The following is a 20,602-nucleotide window of genomic DNA, read 5'->3' as shown; positions in this document are numbered from 1 at the left end:
AGCTGCTTTGAGACTCCTTATAGGGCATACAGCCAAACTCTTATTCTTCTTATAAATCCATGTCTCACTTTTACTTCCTGCTTGTGTCACTCGAACCTATAGGGTTGCCAAGCTTCAGGGTGGCAATCTGGAGTTCTCTTGGAACTGGATCTAGAAAGATCAGTTCCCCTGGAGAAAATGGCAGCTTCAGAGGACATTGTGCGTTTAGGTGAAATTCCTTCCCAGTTTCCGCTCTCCACAGGCATTGCCCCAAAAACTCCAGAAATTTTTCCAGAGCAGTGTTGGGACCTTACCTATGAGTCTACCTATGTGCTCACTGTTTTCTCACACTGGATTCTGAGCAGGTCTGCTTAGGGCTGTTCTTTTGTTTAAATAAGAGTTGATAAATGTACCATGGATGCTTAAGGGGAAGAACTGCCATGTAATATGATGAGGAAAAAAACCTTTATGAAGGAAGTTGCTAAGAAGGTTGTTGTGGGTTTTCCGGGCTGTGTGGATGTGATCTGATAGATCTGGGAAGGTTTCCCTCTTCAGCCAATTACAATAAATGTGTTTGTTCCAGTGGGATCATGACAACAGTCTAACAATGTGAATGACGTGAATCTTTTTTTAGATTTAAAAATATGAAAAGAAGATGATATTGGAGAAAATTTGAGTTCTTGGGGCAACTCTGATTATTTTCTTCTTCTTTTCTTTTTCTTTCTTTTTTTCCTTTGTATATATTTTAGGAATTCCAGTTGAAGTGGCAGTTAACATTTTCATTAACAGCTTTGGATCAATACAAGAAACAACTATGGTAAGCTGAGCTGCTTAATTGGGGAACTCAGTCCTAAGGCCTTGGCTACCATTTGAAGCCTATGGAGATGGGCAATTCATATGATTTACTTTCATATAATATTTGGGTTGATCCTGGATGGGGTGAGTGGGAATCCCTTTCTGGAGTCCTAATGTCAATCTCAGGAACCCTAGTAGTGAGGGCTGAAGTTTTCTTTCCATTTATAGCACAAAGGAGTTTACAAGAACTGAGAACTGCATACTTACAGACATCCAGTATTGGACTATAAATTAGTCTTTCTTGCAAACAATTTATGGTCTCAAGACCATATCCATGACTATAATAGTAGATAAGCTGCCTTTAAACTCTTTATTATTCTTTAAGGAATTATGGACTGTGTTTACCCCATTTATGTATCCAGGCAAATCTTAGGTGTAAGCATAAATGGGCAGAGGTGAATCTAGGAAAAATGGAGCCCAGGGCAAAACCGGAGTTTTCTGCCCCCTCCCCCCATCCTTTTCTTCACCCTGGGAGGGGAAGGTGGAGGGGTGGCAAGCAGGGGTACTGGGAGGGGAAGGTGGAAGGTATAAGTAGAGGCACTGGGAAGGGAAGGTGAAGGGTGGCAAGCAGGGGCACTAGGAGAGGAAAGTGGGGGTGGCAAGCAGGGGCATATGAAAATGGGGGAAATTAAGAAAAGAGGAGGAGAGGAATGAGGTTGGGGATAAAAAATGGTGGCACAAGTACCCAAGGGGAGGTCTGATGACCACACAGGGGACATGGAAAACAGCCTGCCATTTTTGTGAGAAAGAAAGAATGTTACAGTTTGATAACACTGTGAGGGAAGCCAATATAAAAAAGTTTCAGCCAGAAACATTGCTGTAAAAGGGTTTTCAGAAACAATGGAGCAAAGGTGGCTGGAAATATTTCCATAGTCAAATTGGGGGAAAACAGTGAGGAACTCCACAGAGGAAACCTATTATCATCCTGGAAATCTTGCAAGTGACTTGTGGAAATGATGCAGATTTCTCTGGTTTTTATGTGTGTGTACATTATACATTTACAAGCTGAGGGAGGCAAACCCAAGAAGTCAAAGGTCCATTATGCATAGAATGCTTCCCTCACAGCTCTTCACTGTGCAATGGGCTTGTAGTGAGGTCTCCTAGTGTTTACTCATGAGCAGGCACTCACTCCTGATTATGTAGGTTTTTTTGCAGAGAATGCTCCTGGGCCTTCCTCTCCTGGTTTTCTTAATTCTGTCCATCAACTCATCCTTAAAGGCACAGATCTCATCACACCTGGTAGTGCCAAGATCGTTGGCTTTGTAAAAGGATCATTGTAAAAGCTTTAAATCACTGTTATATCGGTATTTCTGTTATTGCAGTTATATCAATATTGTAGCCCTTCCCAAAAATAACCTCGACCAAAATAAAACAGTTTCCTGAACCACACAGTGCTGAAAAAGGGGACCATGTCATAAAGCTTATAATCTCCCCCCTCCCCTATCCCCTATCCTATCCCCCACATTTCTTGCCAGTGCTACTGTTGCAGAAGAAGAGAAAAGCTAGTCTTTCTCTTCTTCAGCAGCAGTAGCACTGGCAGGAAATGTGGGGGATAGGGGAGGGGAGGTGAATATCAGCTTTAGGACATGGCCCCCTTTTTCAGCAGTGTGGCCAAAGAAGGAGAAAATTTAGAAAATCCCCCCCCCATCCCTGTTCAAGATTCCATATTTTCAGGGACTTGAGCAGGCTAATTTCCCCTGACCCTGCTTTGCATTCAATTGAGGCCTAGTTTAAACATGAGCCTGGTAAGCAAAAACACTCACATGTGGGACTTTGTATTTGTTCATCATCTCATTGAAACTGGGCTTCTGCCTATGCAAAACAGCTGCGTGTGCATAGTGAGCACCCAGAGGTCAGAAGCCCTAGCAGGTGCTCTACTGACATGTTAAGTAAGCACCTGTTTCAACGAGATGCTATATATTTGCAAAGCCCTGCGGGTGTGTATTTTTGCTTTTCCAGCACCAAGTTTAGAGCAAGGCTGACTCATAACATCTCGCAACACTCTGTGTCTCCTGGAGCATAAGCAGTTATCAGACCATGTTGTGCGTTTTCTTTTGATTAACATAGAAAATCATATTTTGCTGCCTACCTGGAGTGTCTCCTGAGCATATGAGGACCTTGGTGCTGTGTGGGTGGTCTGATTTCACTGCTTTCCCAGATGATGTGTGAGTGAGCTACTTTAGTATTAGGCCCTTTCCGCACATGCAGAATAATGTACTTTGAATTCACTTTGAAGCTGGATTTACTTCCAGTGCGAAATAGCAACATCCACTTGCAAACAATTGTGAAAGTGGATTGAAAGTGCATTATTCTGCATGTGCGGAAAAGGCCTTATGTGATCCTGACTCTCGAGTCTGGGTAGTTGCATCCTCATTAGAATTCCAAAGATGTGATGTCATAGTTCAGAAAGATCTCTTACTTGTTTAGCTGTAAATGGACGAAAGTAGGATAGTAGAAGAGCAATCAAATGTTGAAATGATGCCCTGATTTAGAGACATAAAATTAAAAAGTGGGTAGTCTTCTTTTTTTGTGCTATTGTCTCTCTTGTACAATTCACCCTTTATGTTTCATTGAATATTACCTGCATGGTTCTTATTTTCTTTTCTACGAGTGGGTACGCTGGAGTTTGTTTTGGCATTAGTGCTGTATTAGATTATCAAGCAACAGTCAGGATGTATTTCTTTTCTTTTTCTTTTTGATATAGTGCCTACCAATTTAAGGGCTTTGTAAATAAATAATATAACATAAAGTTCGAACTCTCGGCATTCCCTGATATATGAAATACCCCAAAGATATTGCTTTTTAGATCTATGCATCTCTATTTATGTCAGGAAGGTGTCAGTTTGTAATGGTTAACACACATCATTTTGAAAAATGTAGTTCTCCAGCCAGTGTAACAAATGTGTATATGTTCTGAACAGGAATATAGAGTTAACATCTTTCTAAGACAAAAGTGGAATGACCCACGACTTAAACTGCCCAATGATTGGAGGGGTTCGGATACATTAACAGTGGATCCTACCATGTTTAAGTGTCTGTGGAAGCCAGACCTATTCTTTGCAAATGAAAAGAGTGCCAACTTCCATGATGTTACTCAAGAAAATATTCTTCTATTTATATCCCGTACTGGCGATGTCCTGGTCAGCATGAGGTATTTCTCCCCCCCCCCCCCCCGCCCCTTCAATTGCTATTACTGTTGTCTTGGAATTGGTGGAAGTTGCTACTTGATGTACCTAAGTAGTCCGGAATGTTTAATAGTCAAATGATACTAATGGAAAGTTTATCAACAGCTGTGTTGAAGGAAAGTCCCTACAGTATTACACTATAGGACTTTTGCCATGGCAAGGCTGGACGGAAAAATCCAGGAGGCAAATGGTCATAGTAATGCAATAGTCAGCCATAGGTAGTTCCCATGATTGAAAAGTCACCTTGCCAGAAGAATCAAATAAGACCAATCCAATTAGTAATATTTTTTGTCAGATATATGGCCAGGTTAATTAAATCCTGAAATATAATTAAAATAAGGTCTTATCGAGAAGAAAAAAAAATAAGGTCTTACCGAGAAGGAAAAAAAATAAGGTCTTACTGAGAAAAAAAAAGGAGCAGCAGTGGCATAGGAGGTTAAGAGCTCATGTATCTAATCTGGAGGAACCAGGTTTGATTCCCAGCTCTGCCGCCTGAGCTGTGGAGGCTTATCTGGGGAATTCAGATTAGCCTGTACACTCCCACACACGCCAGCTGGGTGACCTTGGGCTAGTCACAGCTTCTCGGAGCTCTCTCAGCCCCACCTACCTCACAGGGTGTTTGTTGTGAGGGGGGAAGGGCAAGGAGATTGTAAGCCCCTTTGAGTCTCCTGCAGGAGAAAAAGTGGAGGATATAAATCCAAACTCCTCCTCCTCCTCCTCCTCTTCTTCTTCTTCTTGCCACAATTACATCTCCATAAAATAAGTTCTCCTGTAATTGCCAAATGTCTGAGAAACAAAATGTATTTTCTTTGGGTTTGTATTCCTCACCAGAAAATGGCACCAATTAGAATTCATAGTTCAGATATAGATTGTTTAAAGGATTCAACTATTTGAATCTTTCTAAATTCCATAAATACATGAGATGCAATTTAACATTTGTAAACCTTTAAAATACGTTAAGAAGACTGCGAAAAACAACCTTTGCTGCTCACCAGGGCTGAGTAAGTGGATGCCCAGGCTGAAAATCAGAAGTCAAAATTCAACCAAATATTGCCAACCACTTGGGAAGCTCACAAGCAAGCTGGACTGGTCACTTTTGCTTGAGAGACTACTAATGGAAGAATGCCAGGGCAGTAGAATGGCTGCCACTGCCAAATAGACTGGCCCATTTGCTTAATTTCTCACTGCAGTATACGAGGCAAGTACGAAAGCAAGTACAAGACCTTTGCTTTCCCTTGACATCTACCACAAGTACTATTAAAACAAGTGCTAATACAGCTTCACTAGAACATTGTAATGCAGTATGCAATAGAAAAGAATGTGTTTTTGATTTTTGAATGTGCATCTATTCAGAGCGGCTGAACTTGTAAACACAAAAGCAAAATGTTACTTTGAGGACATTTTGAATAGATTGTAACTATTCTGTTTACATTTCCAGATTATCTGTTACTCTCTCATGCCCGTTGGACTTGACCTTGTTTCCTATGGATACGCAGCGTTGCAAGATGCAGTTGGAAAGCTGTATGTAAATCAGATTGTATACAAAAATAGCTAACTTCTCGTGCCTAGAAACTGAACATGCTCGATAGAAGGCCACTTAGCATTGGGATTTAAAATTACTTCATAAAGCTATTGATCTTTTATCTTTCAGAATTTCCCCTAATAAAATCCTTTTTCTCATTACAAATTTGTCACTGGCCCATTATGCATGAGGTACTTACCCCGTGGCTCTTTCCTTCAAAGTAGGGTTTTCCCATGTTTTCTTGTGCACATTTGGAAAGTTCCAAGCCAAGTTTGAAGCAAGCAAGCCTTTATTGGCATAGACAACAATACAACAATAGTGAAGAACTGATTAAAAAACGCATAGATATACAATGCAGGAAATAAATGCTAAGTGAGAGGAAATCTACTGGCATTTAATGATTTCCAGAGAGAAGAATCAGGATTGTCCAGCAAGTAGTGTAATTTAAATAAATTGGGGAGATCGGGTAAGTGTAAAGGAGTAAGATTCACATACTTGGATCTGATTTCCTTAAATCTGGGACAGTGTAATGACTGGTGGGCCAGAGATTCAACAGAGCCAGCATTACACGGGCAGTCTTTTAGACTTTTCTTGCTTGTTAAATCTGCCATGTAACAAGGCAGAAGGCATAACATTAAACCTGCAGAGCATTATAGCTCTTCTTTGAATGGGGTTTATTAAGCAATACAGGTAGTGTGCCAAGCGGCCCTGTTCAAATGGGATAGAAAAATACAGAGGGGAGCAAGTTTTCTTTGCTGCAGTGATTTAGGTAGATAACTAATATCTCTATCCAATACAGAACTTTTAAATTTTGTATAAGCTTCTGAATAGGAAAAAGGGCAAAGTGAATCCACTGACAGTCCAATAGAAGCCATTTTTTCTTCAATTATGGAAAACCAGGGATTGGAATGGGTGTCCGAGAAAAGGGCTATGGTAAATTTAAGGTTTGGGGGTTTTGTCTTAACCCTTGCTCTTGCCTGAAGCCTAACCCTAACTTTTTATTTTTATTTAATTTATTCAACCATAAATTATCTCTAGGGCAAGCCTGAGCCCCTGCCCTTGCCTTAACCCTAACACTAATTTATTATTTTTATTTATTTTTGTTGCAATTTTGGGAACAATTTATGAGTGAAAAAATTAAATAAAAATAATGTTAGAGTTAGGGTTAAGGCAAGAGCAGGGACTCGGGTGCAGTTCTAGGGTGCAGTCCAAGAATAGGGCTATGGTCAGTTTCAGGTTTTGGGGTTTTGCTTTAACCCTTGCCCTTGCCTGAACCCTAACCCTAACTTTTTATTTTTATTTAATTTATTCATCCATAAATTGTTCCCAAAATTGCTATAAAAACCCGAAACCTAGAACTGACCATAGTCCTATTATCGGACTACGCCCTAGAACTCAACGTAACACTAAGGCAAGCCTGAGCCCCTGCCCCTGCCCTTGCCTTAACCCTAACCCTAATTTATTATTTTTATTTAATTTATTCAGCCATAAATTTTTCCCAAAATTGTTACAAAAACGCGAAATCTAAAACTGACCGTAGCCATATTGTCGGACTACACCCTAGAACTCAACGTATCACTAAGGCAAGCCTGAGCCCCTGCCCTTTCCTTAACCCTAACCCTAATTTATTATTTTTGTTTAATTTTTTCACACATAAATTGTTCCCAAAATTGTTATAAAAACCTGAAGCCTGTGACAGACCATAGCACTATTCTCGGACAACACCGTAGAAGTCAACGTATCATTAACGCAAGCCTGAGCCCTTGCCCTTGCCTTAACCCTAACCCTAATTTATTATTTTTATTTATTTTTTGTTGCAATTTCGGGAACAATTTATGCGTGGAAAAAATTAAATAAAAATATTAAATTTGGGTTAGGGTTACGGCAAGGACAGGGGCTCTACTCTGTTCATGAGCTCTACTCTGTTCATGAGCTCTACTCTGTCCATGGTTGTTTTGACTGAAAGCCATTGAGGCCATTTTTAAAATGTCCACACAAACAATTGAACAAACACTATGAAAAAAAAATACTTTCTGATTGTCGTCTGGTTAATTGGGTGTTTTTTTTTAAAAAAAAACTTCTCCCTCTTTATCCTTTTCCAAACATATAGTTGGTTATACTACTGATGACTTGCAGTTTAACTGGCAATCCAGTGATCCGGTTCAACTGGACAAAATTGCTTTGCCACAGTTTGACATAAAGAAAGAAGATATTGAATGTGGCAACTGTACCAAATATTACAAAGGAACTGGTATGTACTTTCATTATTAAATTACTTGGGTGGGCATGACTCAACCATGAAATGTACTTGATGCTTACTATTTGTATCCTGACATTCTTGTTTAGGAAGGACAAAAGGGAGCTTGTGAGGACTTGCAGGGTATATTTCCATCTCCCTCACTATTTTCTTCTTTCTCTTCCTTGAAAGCTCTCCCCCTTTTGTTACCTCTTCCCCACTCCATCCACCATCCAACCTTTCTTTATTTTCTCCTCCCTTTCAGTTTTCTACGCTACTCTACCTCAGCACCTTCGACCCAGAAAAACTATGGCCGAATTGTGCAGGGTTAGCTTCCAGAGCAGGCTCAGTTGCACAGGGGGAAAATGCAATACCCATTTCCCCCTTTCTCAACCTCACTATGCTATCATTTTTTCCCCTTTATGGACAATCATCATATCTTCAACCTTCTCTTCTTTCTTCCCTCCTTCCAAGCTTTTATTGGTCCCTCTATCTTCGGCTATATTTATTATGTATTTACTTCATTTATAACCCACCTTTATCCACAATGGGGTATTAAACATCTTATTTCATTCATCTTTCCTCTATTTTATCCCCAGGACAACACTATGAGTGGACTGGGATTAAAAAGCCTTGGGAAAAAGCCCCTTACCCAGCCAATCCCTACCATGGTCTCAGAAGGGTAGGAGAGAGGACGAGGCAGCCTGTCTGACCTTACCCTTCCCTCCCAAAGAGAGAGTAAAAGGAGGGTAGAATAGGCAGCCTGCCTATCCAGTTGAATGCGTGGTGCTTATCTCATTTCAGACAGGTCTGGGGTGGGCCAGGCACTCGTCCCTTTGTCCTTCATGGTCAGGCACCTCTTAGCTGAGTGCTTCCCTCAACGTGCATAGGGCTATTCTAGGCAGATCTGGGCACCACCCTCTCCCATCACATGGCCCACTCAGGTACTATCATCTGTCTTGCTTTGTCTTGTGTTGGGTTCAGCAAGGCAGGGCAGTGCCCAGTACCCAGAGACGTACCCCATATCTATGGATATGGGGTACCACATGTTCCTGGGCGCAACCATTCTGGTTATGTGGGGGGTGTAAAATCAGCCCCCACGTGACCAGAGAATTGGGCTGAGGGTAGTGGAAGTCTGATGAGGCATGGAGCCTTGTCAGACTTTGGCCTCCTCTTTGATGTTGTGGGCAGGGCTGAGGGAGGATTAAGCCCACGTCATCCCGGGGCTGAGGCAGGGAGGACGAAGTCTGAGGAGGCTCTGTGCCTCATCAGACTTCCGCCTCCCATGGCCCCAACCATGACGTGCAGGGTTGAGTTGAGGGAGAATGACGTCTGAGAAGGCATGGAGCCTTCTCAGACTTCACCTTCCCTCCGCCTCAACCGTGTTGTCCCGGGGCCAAGGCAGGGAGGACGAAGTCTGGGGAGGTTCCATGCCTCATCAGACTTCTGCCTCCCACATCCCCTCCACCATGCATCCTTGCTGCCGGGCCGAGGGAGAGGCTACGTGCCTTGTCAGACTTCGTCCTCCCTTGGCCCCACCCATGATAATGGGGCCAATGGAGCTGGAAGTCTGAGGAGGGATGGAGCCTCTCCCTTGGCCCTGCAGCAGAGACGTGCATGGGTGGGGCTCTGTGCTGCGTGGGGGTGGGGCTCCATGCAGTGTGCCACACATGCATGCGCACATGGGGGCACCACTTAGAGTTTGTTTTGTCTCTGGGTGCTGTTTGGCCACCGTACTCCTCTTCAAGTACCTCACTTTGCATGGGGCTTGACCCATCTGCCTTGGAAGATTGCCTTCTGCCTCTCCTTGCACAGGGTTTGGGTGCTACCTGTGCTGCTATCTCACCTTTTATGGTGTTCAACTGGGCCAGACACGGCTGTGGGGATCAGCCAAGCTGGATACTACTGTCCACCTTGTGCTGGATGCCTCTGTCTTCCTCAGCTTGCATGAGTCTTAGCTGGGCTGTGTGCCACTGTCTGCCTTGCCTTGTTCAGGAATTCAGCCAGGCCAGGTCCCTGTCTGCCTTGTCTGACCTTGTGTGGTGCTTGGCCAGGCCAAGCCAGGCCTCATTGTCTTCCTCACCTCACATTATGTGGGGCCTGATGGGACTGGAACACCTGAAGCCAGTTTCTGTTCAAAAACCTGTCCAGAACCTGGATGAAACACATATGACTATTTTAATATAGTAAGGAAGGAACTTAAAATCATGTGCCTTGGACTTATCACATTCAAATAAATGTGGTACAAATAAATATGGTACAAATATAGTTAACATGCCTCACAAAGATCTACCTAAGACTCATATGTTGAGAAATCTTTATCGAATGTATCAGGACCTCAGATGTATGCCAGACAGAGCCATTGATTAATGCATTAGATTACTGAAGTTTTAATAGATTGCAGGCTGATTAAGTGATCATAAGTAAAGCTTATCAACTGAACTCATGAATCGATCAGTTGCATCTATTGATGATAGGTGCATTACTGTGTAATCATTATTTGTGGTAATGGTTTCATTCAATTCATCACTTTATAGCTGTTGATATTATTTGCTAGACCATGGCCATGTGAACTAGTTCATGTGAGCCTCTCATGTTAACATCACAAAAAGCACAGTTGAAGGATAAGGGATAAAAAAAGGAGGGAGCACAGCTGAGCGACAGAACTGTACTCTTCTTTATCCTCAAGTCTCAAAACTGAACTGAACTAGTTAAGTCACTAATTAGTTATCTACAAATATTCATAACCAGTTGATGGTTTCAGCACCAGAGTAAACAATTTTTGAGTGAAAGTACAGCAACAAGATGAATATATTCATAATCTGTTAAGCCATTATCAGAGAATGTACCATCTCCTGGAGAAAATATCTGCTTATGACAATGGATGAACACAAAGATGTTTTGTTTAGATCTCTCACCATTTCATCCACATGCAATTGCAGATCAAATTTATGTTTCAGTTCATTGATATAGCTGGACCAGGTGGGTTTTTACAGCTATGTCTTAAGACTTTGGTTGTGTTATGAATGAGAGTTACTTTCTACGAAACTGAGAAACAGGGCATGGCAGTTGTAAACATTGCATTAATTCTTTTGCCCAGTTACATTCTTCCTTTTACAGAGTTATGATCAGAGACTGTCAAAGTGAAAGAATTTTCAGACTACATTTCACATTCTGATTTCACTGTTGGATTTGTTCTCTTTTTCAAGTTGGTAATGAAACTGCTTCTCCTGCCCCCCACTCCCTTGGTGTAGAATGTACATTGTGCATGTTTCTGCCTTGGAACATAACACTTTCTGTTGGCAAGATAATTTAAGGCAGCCAAAGAGCAGGAGTGAATTTCTGATCTAACACAAACAGCTGAACACATAAAAGTCATATATAGTTAAGAATTTGACAACCTGTGGAATCCATTTACAAATGGCATAGAAAGAATTCCACACACTCAACATAAAAGAGTATAGGATCAAGTAACCAAGGATCAAATAATCAAGTACGTGACTGAGTTCAGTATTGTAATTACACAGCATTATTTTTTCTTTGGCTTTTATTCCATTGTACTTTGTACTAGACCTTGTTAGTAACATTCTGTATTTTCAGAACCATTCAGTACGAAGCATATTCTAAACTTTTGCTTTGTTGGGCAAAAAAGCTTTGAAAACCTGGGCAGTCATGGCTTCACTGTGCACATCAGACCTGTGATAAATGAAATAATCTTATGTTTAGGCATCCCTGGTTTAAGCAATTGTACTCATTTGGAACTTAAAATCTTGGTGGTTCTGCATCATAGACTGCACACAGTGGTTACAAGTTTTGATTTTTGCACTTTAAAATCTACAGTTTGTAAAGTTCGAATACAAAGATCATACACATGTGCATATTAGAAAAAGCAAGCATTGGCATGTTGGCTATAGAGCAATTTTCATTATGTCTTCACAAACATTCTGGACCAGAACCAACAAGAAATGACACAAATGGAGACAAGTTGCCCCAAATGCCATCATCAGTGAAGGGACATACTATATGTACACATAGGCATATGGGAAATCCAGAGTTTCCTTGGGGAAGTTTTCAGATCTGGAGAACCAGCAGCACAATAGCAAGTTTTGCACGTGCTCCAATATTAATGCATTTAACTTTTCTGTCTTGGAGAGTTCTCACTGCAGAACATCTATCTCCTCCTTCAAGAAATGGCAGGGAGACTCATTAAAAAAACTGTGGTCAGCAGACATTTCTAGATTGACATGGTAGTTTTTTTGTCAGTTTACATTATACTGAAGGCACAGGATTGCAACATAGTATTCCCTAATTTTAAAATGTCCTGTTTTCAATGGACTGCACATCAGATACAAATAATATCAGGAAAATGTTAAGTAAAGTGAGCAATTGGCATCAGAACAATTCTGATTTGGATATAAAGTAATCAGAGTAGTCCTTTCTGTTTATTGTATATATTTCTTTCGGCATAGATCACTACAGTGGATGGTTTATGAAATTCATTGTGCCATGCAACTATGAGTTGTTTTCCTTCCTTGTAAGCAGGAGTAGTTCATGGAAGGGACTCTCCCCCTAAGCTGCTTGCAACCCACTAGAAGCTAATGTTAAGGGTTGGGGTCAGAGGTGGGCTGGCCTTTTAACTTACTGGGGAAATATCTGATTAGCCACTACCCTGGAGGGCTGCTGGTAACCAGGAGAAAGCTGAACCAAGTGGCTGCACGTGGTCTGATCAGTAGATCTGTGTCAAAGGGATCATGCGTGTATCCTCACTTGAGGTGAGCCTATACCTGTTGATACCATTTCTGCAGTCCAAGCTGAGTAAACCCTGGATGGGGTACTCTTGAAAATAGTATGAAATGTTGTATGGGGGACTAACAGTGTAATCCAAAGGGTGGAAGGTGAAGCCACATTGGAAGTGGTGAGACCCTTGCACTGGCGCCATTGCTACTTGCTCCATCCAAATGAGCACAGGCACCAACGCAGAGGCACTTGTATGAGTTCTTGCTCACCCATGAAGGGGAGGGTGGTTTCTGCTGATTTTCCCTTACAGTCTGTTTTTCCCTTACATTCTGATTTTCCCTTACATTCTGTTACATTCTGATTTTCCCTTACATTCTGTTACTGAAGGCCTCCTTAGAAGCAGGTTTTAGGGACCTGGTGGTTGCAGGGGTAGCAGAAAGAAATCCATTCTGTGTAGTACTTCCATTTATGTCCCATAAGATCCAATATTGACATCACCTAACTTAACCAAAATTATGAGTGTCTTATCAAATTTCTAACAGTTTTCAATGAGAATTGGTTATTTCATTTACTTAAATGAACTTCTTGTAGAACTATGAGAATCTAACTGTGTTTGTTTCTTCAAAGGTTATTACACATGCATAGAAACAATCTTCACTTTAAGAAGAGAAGTTGGCTTTTACATGATGGGTGTTTATGCTCCTACATTGCTAATTGTTGTACTCTCCTGGCTATCATTTTGGATCAATCCCGATGCAAGTGCTGCTAGAGTGCCACTGGGTAACCTACATTTACACCTACTGTTGGCCCCACATAATGCCACCAATCCATGTACAGTTGCTTCAGGGTCAAGAAACCCTAGAAGCAACTACATTCTCATTGCATGTTCTTCACTTTCATCCAAACTTTATCTTTTTCAGTCCTAGCATTATCTCCACTTTCTAAAAGGCAAGATCTATAGCTCATAAGCAGGTTGTTCTCGGATCTGTCCAGACAAGCTCCTGCCAAGTGTATGAGTGCAACTGTGAGTAGAAATTTGGAATGGTCACACATTTGGGGAGAAGTGGAATAATAGGTGCTTGATATTTAACAGTTAGGTGTATGGGCTTGGCTGTTCTATGATTTGGTGTGGCAAGAGCAGTCCTGGTGAAATTCTACAACACTACTTTCCTTTCAAGATTTTGAACCATCCATATCTTTGTGGGATCCAAGGACTCCCTTGCACTAATAGAGGGATCCTCTTCCCATTAAAGGATGTCTCCTCACTTAACAGAAGGAAATATGGTTTTACTGTGCATCTTGCCAAGAGAAAGGAGGTTACACTTAAACAGATCCCTTTCTTCCCCATGGGATTCTTAATCACAGTGTGTGGCATTGGGTTTGTTTGTTTGTTTATGAGAACCAGACTAGTCCTGTTCCATCCTTACTCCAAGGCCTAGAAGACACAGGCTTTCATGAACCTTTTATTTATCATACTCACAAGCTCTTAGCTCATGTGAAATAGAAAGGCATTCTTAGATGAAACCCCCATTCCCCTTCTAATTGCAGTATGCTCACAGATACATTTTCTGCTAATTTTGCTGAGGCCATAATCTTTATTTCAGAGCAAAGGGACTATTTGATGAAATTTCTCTCTCCCCCCCAGTTGGATTATGTATTTCCTTTGAAATATTTTAAAATTTTCAATTGTTCTGTGATTGAACTTTTCACCCTGGGATTCAAGACAAATGGAAATTAGCAGCTGGTCGCTGTGACCTTAACTGCCCTGCTGACTAAAGCAATGACAACCAAGCTGCCTCCTTTTTTTTTAGTCAGTAGATTTTGGAAGTTACTGTTCACACTTCAATAGTATGAACTACACTATCAAAGGCAGGCATTCGTTGAATAGTAGTAAAATAAATATCCAGTTCACATAGACAGATTCTCTAGGTTGTTGTGGGATGTATAAAGTTACTTCACATCTGCAGTGTAGACAACCAATTTGATTGCTACATTCCCTGCAGGAAAATCTGGAGCAGAGATAGCCACCTGCCTGCCATTCAGTTGCTGTATCACATCCTGTTTTTGTGACATCAAAACCCCCACCATTTCATTGATGTTTTAAAAATGCATGGTAAGAACTGGTGCTCATCAACAAGGGCATGAATGTGTCATAATAGAGTCAGGCTGGAAAAAAAACACCCAGATTTCATTGAGTGGTAATCTTGAACTTTACTGAACATGTGCAGTTAGTATCTGCCAAGTTCCTTCAGTTCCCCACCCCAGTAACCATACCACTTACTCACCTGCACATACACATACCCTTCTGGAAAAATCTTTCTGTATCTTTCTGTTAAAAAGAGCCTGTAGTGGGAGACTGTCCCAGACACTCCTGTGATATTGTGTTAATCTCCCATTCCTGGTGGACCCAGAATCAAGAGTGTAAAGTGACAAAGATGCATTCCAGCATTTGCAGTGTCATTAAGGTTAACAAATTATTCTGCCTTTTCTAATGCAGTTCAAGAATATCTCAGAACTTAGTGATAAAGGGGAGAGGAGCATTCAGAAAGGCAGTTTACCTAGTCCAAGGATCCAACCAAACTGTATCGTACGACTTCAGTATATTGGTGGGGGAGTGATTGCTTGGATACTCATTTAGGCTAAAACAACAACACTGCATGTGGAAAGCCAGCATTTCAAGATAGGACTTATCCTCAACGCACTACCTTATCATAGCATGGGAGGTTTTTTTTAAAAGCATGAAGTCTTTTTGAATAATTTCTAAATTAATGATTTTAGATAAAATGCTCCCTTGATTACTGTTTCCATCGTAAAATTATATATTCTGGGTTTTAATGAAATCATGTTGCAAATGTGCTCAGAATTACTGTACATCACTGTGTATAACCAATTCCATAATTCACCATGTACATTCATATTCATCCCCTGCACTAAAAAGTGAGTTGGGAGTATATCTACTAGTTCTTTTGCTTTCTAGGAAATACTGTTTAAAATCTGGCAGGTTCAATGTGTGAGATATAGCAATGGGTTAGCAGTACAGGAAGATTTTCCTCATTTAGTGCACTGATGGATTTCTCTCTTCCCTTTCTCAGGTATTTTTTCAGTGCTCAACTTGGCATCTGAATGTACAACTCTTGCTGCTGAACTCCCCAAAGTGTCTTATGTGAAGGCCTTAGATGTATGGCTGATTGCATGCCTTCTTTTTGGCTTTGCTTCTCTGGTTGAATATGCTGTGGTTCAAGTCATGCTGAACAACCCAAAGAGAATTGAAGCTGAAAAGGCAAAGATTGCAAAGACAGAGCAAGGTGACGGGAAAGGTGGAAATGCAGCTAAGAAGAACACAGTGAATGGCACAGGAACTCCTGTGCACATCAGCACGTTACAGGTCAGTGCCCATGGGTAGTGTGGATGGCAGGCCCATGCATTGTTCAGACACTCATGATTTCAGAGGGAGACCACGTCAAGTATAGCAGGTGGCTTTAAAAGCATACAACACTAATTAAATTTGTTTTTAATGCTGCAAGGAAGTTTGTTTGAAGTAGTTAGACACAAATTATGGATTCAAGGCTAAGCAACATGTTTAGGGGCATGGTTGAATGTCCCATACATGCTGTTCAAGCCCCAAAATCCCCAATGTAATTTAATTTCCCTCTTTTGAAATCAAATCCATCATTCTTTCTTTTGATGTTATTTTCTGTTTACTTAGATGGATTTTCCCCCATGAAAATGAACACAATTTTCAGCATTATTTGTGTATCAATAAATCAAAATGATGCTGCTTCTCTCCCCATGAATAGAAAATAACTGATGAGCATCTGGGAAGTACAAAACTCCTATTGCATGTCTGATACAAAATTCTAATATCATCAAGCTACACACAGAAAGAGATATACATAAACACACACACACACAAGCGAGGAATTCCTAACACGTTATCAGAATCTGTATTCTCTAGTATTTCTGTTTGCCTTGACTTCCTGATAATTTGCTACAGCACATGACTCTGACATTCTGTTCCATTGTGTTGGGATTTGTCCTTCCAGCACTGTGTACTTTTGGCTGCTCACAAACCAGTGCTGACACCCAAAACAAGCACAAAAAATACAGTCCTCAGGCAACTGCTGTTAAGTCTCAGTCAGTGTGACCATGAACCCATAACATTGACCAGGATAACACACGGTCAGACTTTACATCATGAGTTTGCTTCATCATCTGTATTACTACATTTTCCTCAATCCAGAGTTTCTTATGTGTTGTACAGCTTTGACTCCAGCCTTAAAACTTCCCACATTTCGGTTATGTGGTAGACTGTGTTAAAAATCTGTGACAGGTAATGTTGAAGTTATATTTGTTGTGTTGTGTGAGAAAACTGGGTGTGCATACATGAGCTTTATATTTAAACATATGAAGTGAAACTTTTAGGGGACTGTTTTTCTCTCAGTTTTTTCCCCCCTCAGAATTGGTGACACATACCATGAAGGCACAATATTAAAAATCAGAGGGCAAAAAATACTTAAACGCAGATAAATAAAGCCTATTTTAAACTATTCACAATATGGACATGTTTTAACCTCCCACCCAGTCATCTACTTCAGTAAACAAAGAAACAGGAAAGGCTGACAAAACACTGCAGTAGTGCTTGGAGAGAAAGATAAGGGGGGAAATATCTTCACTCCATAGCAACAGAATGAGTCTGTAGCTAGGAAAGGTGTATCAGCAGCCATGGAATATTGCAACTCTTCAGCACACATTCAAGGAGGAAGCAAACTGTGTGTATTTTCTTAGTGGTCAGCTAATGATCTGTATTCACCACTGAGAATTCTTTTCTCATTTCCAAGTGGCCAAAGCAGCAGGAGCTGCAGATAAGTTAGAAGCAGAAATGTTCATTTACCTCCAAGGCTCTCATTGTAAGAATATTCAGCCACATCCACACAGAGAATCACTTATTCATCCTCTGCCTTTTTGCCCACCAGTGCAAATGCTGACCTTAACATAATGTGAAATATAGTAAATATTTATTTATTGTTTGTTTGTTTAGGATATTTCTATGGCACCCTTTCAAAGTCTTGGTCAAGGCAACCTACAGTTAAAACAATGCAGCCATGTAAAAACAAGCCCATAAAAATAAGCCAGTTAAACAAGCCATTGGACATAGCAGTGTAAAAGCATTCTAACCTAACCGTTTCATTGCCTGAAGCTCTGCAGTAAACCCAGGACCATTCCAGGCTACATGGAATGAAAGAGGGTGCTCAGGAGCAGTAGTTTCTGCTGCCCAGGTCATCTCCACATTTCACAGGTTAACCAGAACCACAGGAGAAGCACCAGCTTTGCTGAACAGAAAATCCCCAAGAGATATTATCAGGAAACCCCCTGAATCTATTAGCTTCCTGGCGAGGAGCAGCCAAATTGTCCCCCTGACTTTTGTGAAAGTTCTGAGTGCCTGTGAATCTCACCAGATAATGGTTGGTCCATAGCAAGTGCAGAGTGGAAAATCCTTCCATTGCCAAGCCATGTACCTTATCACCAGAGACAACTAAATCAAGTATATGGCCTGTGGTGCGCATGGGTGCTGGAATGCCTCTTTCCCATTACCCTCAGCTCCATACAGCTTCTTTAGCTAACCGTTCTTCCCATTTGCAACTACTACTCTTTCATATTATTGCCCCAGTGGAGCAGACAAGGAATTCAAAGCTCTGGAAAAGAAAGAAAGTTTTTACTATTCTACTTAGACTTAACAAATAAGTACAAATGGGATATCTCAGAAACTGGGAAAACAAGATTATGTAACTGCATGATAGAATAGATAGAACCTGAGCCCTTCGGGGGAGGGCGGTTTATAAATATAATAAATAATAATAATAATAATAATAATAATAATAAACTTGTCATCTCATCCTTATGCTCAGAAGGTAACTATAAAAAAACTGGTTGTGGTGGGTTTTCCAGGCTATAAAAAACCTGTTACTAGGCAGTAAAAGAATTATTCAAAACGGAATTAATGATCTGGGAAAATTACAAATATACATAGCGCCAGTACTTAATTTTGGCATTGTCATGGAATATGGATAACAATGGTTGTGATCCACAGCAAAACAAAGCTGTGATAGATTTTCACTAAGAAACAAATTACCTTCTTGTACCCTCTAGTGGTTCTTTGTGGTATCAGCAGCATCTGTCAGAAATTTATTTGACCTTACTGTTTCAGTATATACAAAAGAGCACACACATAGGTCACACTTAGTCAGACAGAAAGATATTTAAAGGTTTCATTTGATTTGACAATCTTAAGCTACTGTCAGAAATAAATTCTACTCCTGAGATGAAGACACCATAAGTTATTAACTTAAATGTATTGTCAAAGGCTTTCACTGCTGGATTCAACTGGTTGTTGTGGATTTTCTGGACTGTGTGGCTGTGGTCTAGTAGATCTTGTTCCTAATATTTCACCTGCATCTGTGGCTGGCAGCTTCAAAGGTGTATCACAAACTTCTCTCTGTGATACACCTCTGAAGATGCCAGGTACAGATGCAGGCAAAATGTTAGGAACAAGATCTACCAGACCATGGCCACTAAGCCCAGAAAACTAAGCAGAGACTTGACCAGGTGAGGTCCAAACTATATGTTGTGCATACAGCAGAATTGCAGTAGTACACCAGCTGCAAGTACCCTATGGCAACACTATTTAGCAAAGCTGCAGGATTCTGATTCCCATTTTCCAAACTGAAAGGTCCCCAGGATGTTATTTGCATGTGTAGCTTCTCCAGTGTGGAAAATGATGCCTCCAGGGCTATTTGAGGTTGAAAAGGATGCAGGGGTCAGATCTCCTCCTCCCCCACGCTGTTGTCCTGATTCAACTCAGGGCTCTTCTAAATTGAGTTGCCATAGAGCACTTACAACTATTGAACAGCTTTAAGATCCATGGTAAGCCTGCATAAAATATAATGTATATTATGATCTTGAATCTTCAAAGATAGCGAGTTCCAAAGTCTGGTCTTAATATTGATGAGGGACTGCCTCATATGTGCCCACCTAGGGCACTGGAGACAGAGGATGCTAAGCATGTAATGATTCTCTCAGACTAAAACAAACTATGGATGCATTATGATTTTTCCATAATTCTTGATAATTTCCTCCATTTCCTGTGGCTTTCCATGCATGTATCCTTGTCTGGCACTTTGACTTTCGTAGCCATATGGTTTCTCCATTTCTTTGAGAGAGTCATTAACCTTTCCCTTCCTGTCAGTGCTATCCCAGATAGAAATCCTAGCTTATAACTGGTCCTTGCCTACTTTCAGCAGGGAAAGATGCCCAATCCTGCACATAGGGCAGACACTCACTTTGTGTAATCTCTGAGATATATTATATTGTAAGCAATAGCAAACCCTTCCATTCAAATTTTCAGTGTGCCCATATATACACACTGTCCCTCCCGCCTGATATGCTGATGACCGAAGTGAGCAGTTGTTAGGAGAATAATGATGTTAGCATATATGAATAACTGCTTGAAGGAGATTTCAACTCCTTTGAAAATACTATTGAAAAGTGTCATTAAGTCAGCCAACTTATGGCAACACAGCAGGGTCTTCAAGGCAAGAGATTAACCAAGGTGGTTTGCCACTGCCTGTCTCTACATAGCGACCCTGGTATTTCTGGGTGGTGTTCCATCCAAGTATTTACCAGGGCTGACCCTGATTAGCTTCTGAGATCTCATAAGATCAGACTAGCCTGGACCAACCAGGTTAGGGCCTGTAAACATTGCTAAAAGTGAAATATTGTATTCCTTATGTTTTCAGACTTCATCTTAAATTTGTACGCTCATGCTTCTCTGGATTTAAATTTCTGATCATTACTGTTGTTTTCATTTCAGGGGGCATTCTGAGCTGCAGTGGGAAGAGGGATGAAAGAAAGTCATGTTCTGTGGGCAGAAATGTTTTCACACATAGAAATACTTTGGTATATTAAAACCCTTAGGCCCAGGCCAGCTAGCTGTAGCCATGACAGTGAATACAACCCAAACTACACTTACTTGGGAGTAAACCCCAGGAAACATAATTGTATTCATTTCAAAATAAGTTCACATTTATTTAT

At 40.9% G+C, this 20,602-nt stretch overlaps 1 protein-coding gene across 1 annotated transcript in view; it reads left to right on the top strand.

The window, feature by feature from the left end:
* Nucleotides 1-20,602, top strand: part of GLRB (glycine receptor beta) — a 42,595-nt gene that overhangs the window by 19,887 nt on the left and 2,106 nt on the right. Inside the window, exons 4-9 of the mRNA XM_048509412.1 lie at nt 729-796; nt 3,756-3,985; nt 5,458-5,540; nt 7,652-7,792; nt 13,142-13,294; nt 15,607-15,899. Of these exons, the coding sequence (XP_048365369.1) occupies nt 729-796; nt 3,756-3,985; nt 5,458-5,540; nt 7,652-7,792; nt 13,142-13,294; nt 15,607-15,899 (968 nt within the window). The remainder of the gene's footprint in view (nt 1-728; nt 797-3,755; nt 3,986-5,457; nt 5,541-7,651; nt 7,793-13,141; nt 13,295-15,606; nt 15,900-20,602) is intronic.

The sequence above is a fragment of the Sphaerodactylus townsendi genome, linkage group LG10 (genome assembly GCF_021028975.2).
Source record: "Sphaerodactylus townsendi isolate TG3544 linkage group LG10, MPM_Stown_v2.3, whole genome shotgun sequence".
Lineage (NCBI taxonomy): Eukaryota > Metazoa > Chordata > Lepidosauria > Squamata > Sphaerodactylidae > Sphaerodactylus > Sphaerodactylus townsendi.
Note: the sequence above shows the minus strand (reverse complement) of the source record. Positions and strands in the feature narration are given on the sequence as shown.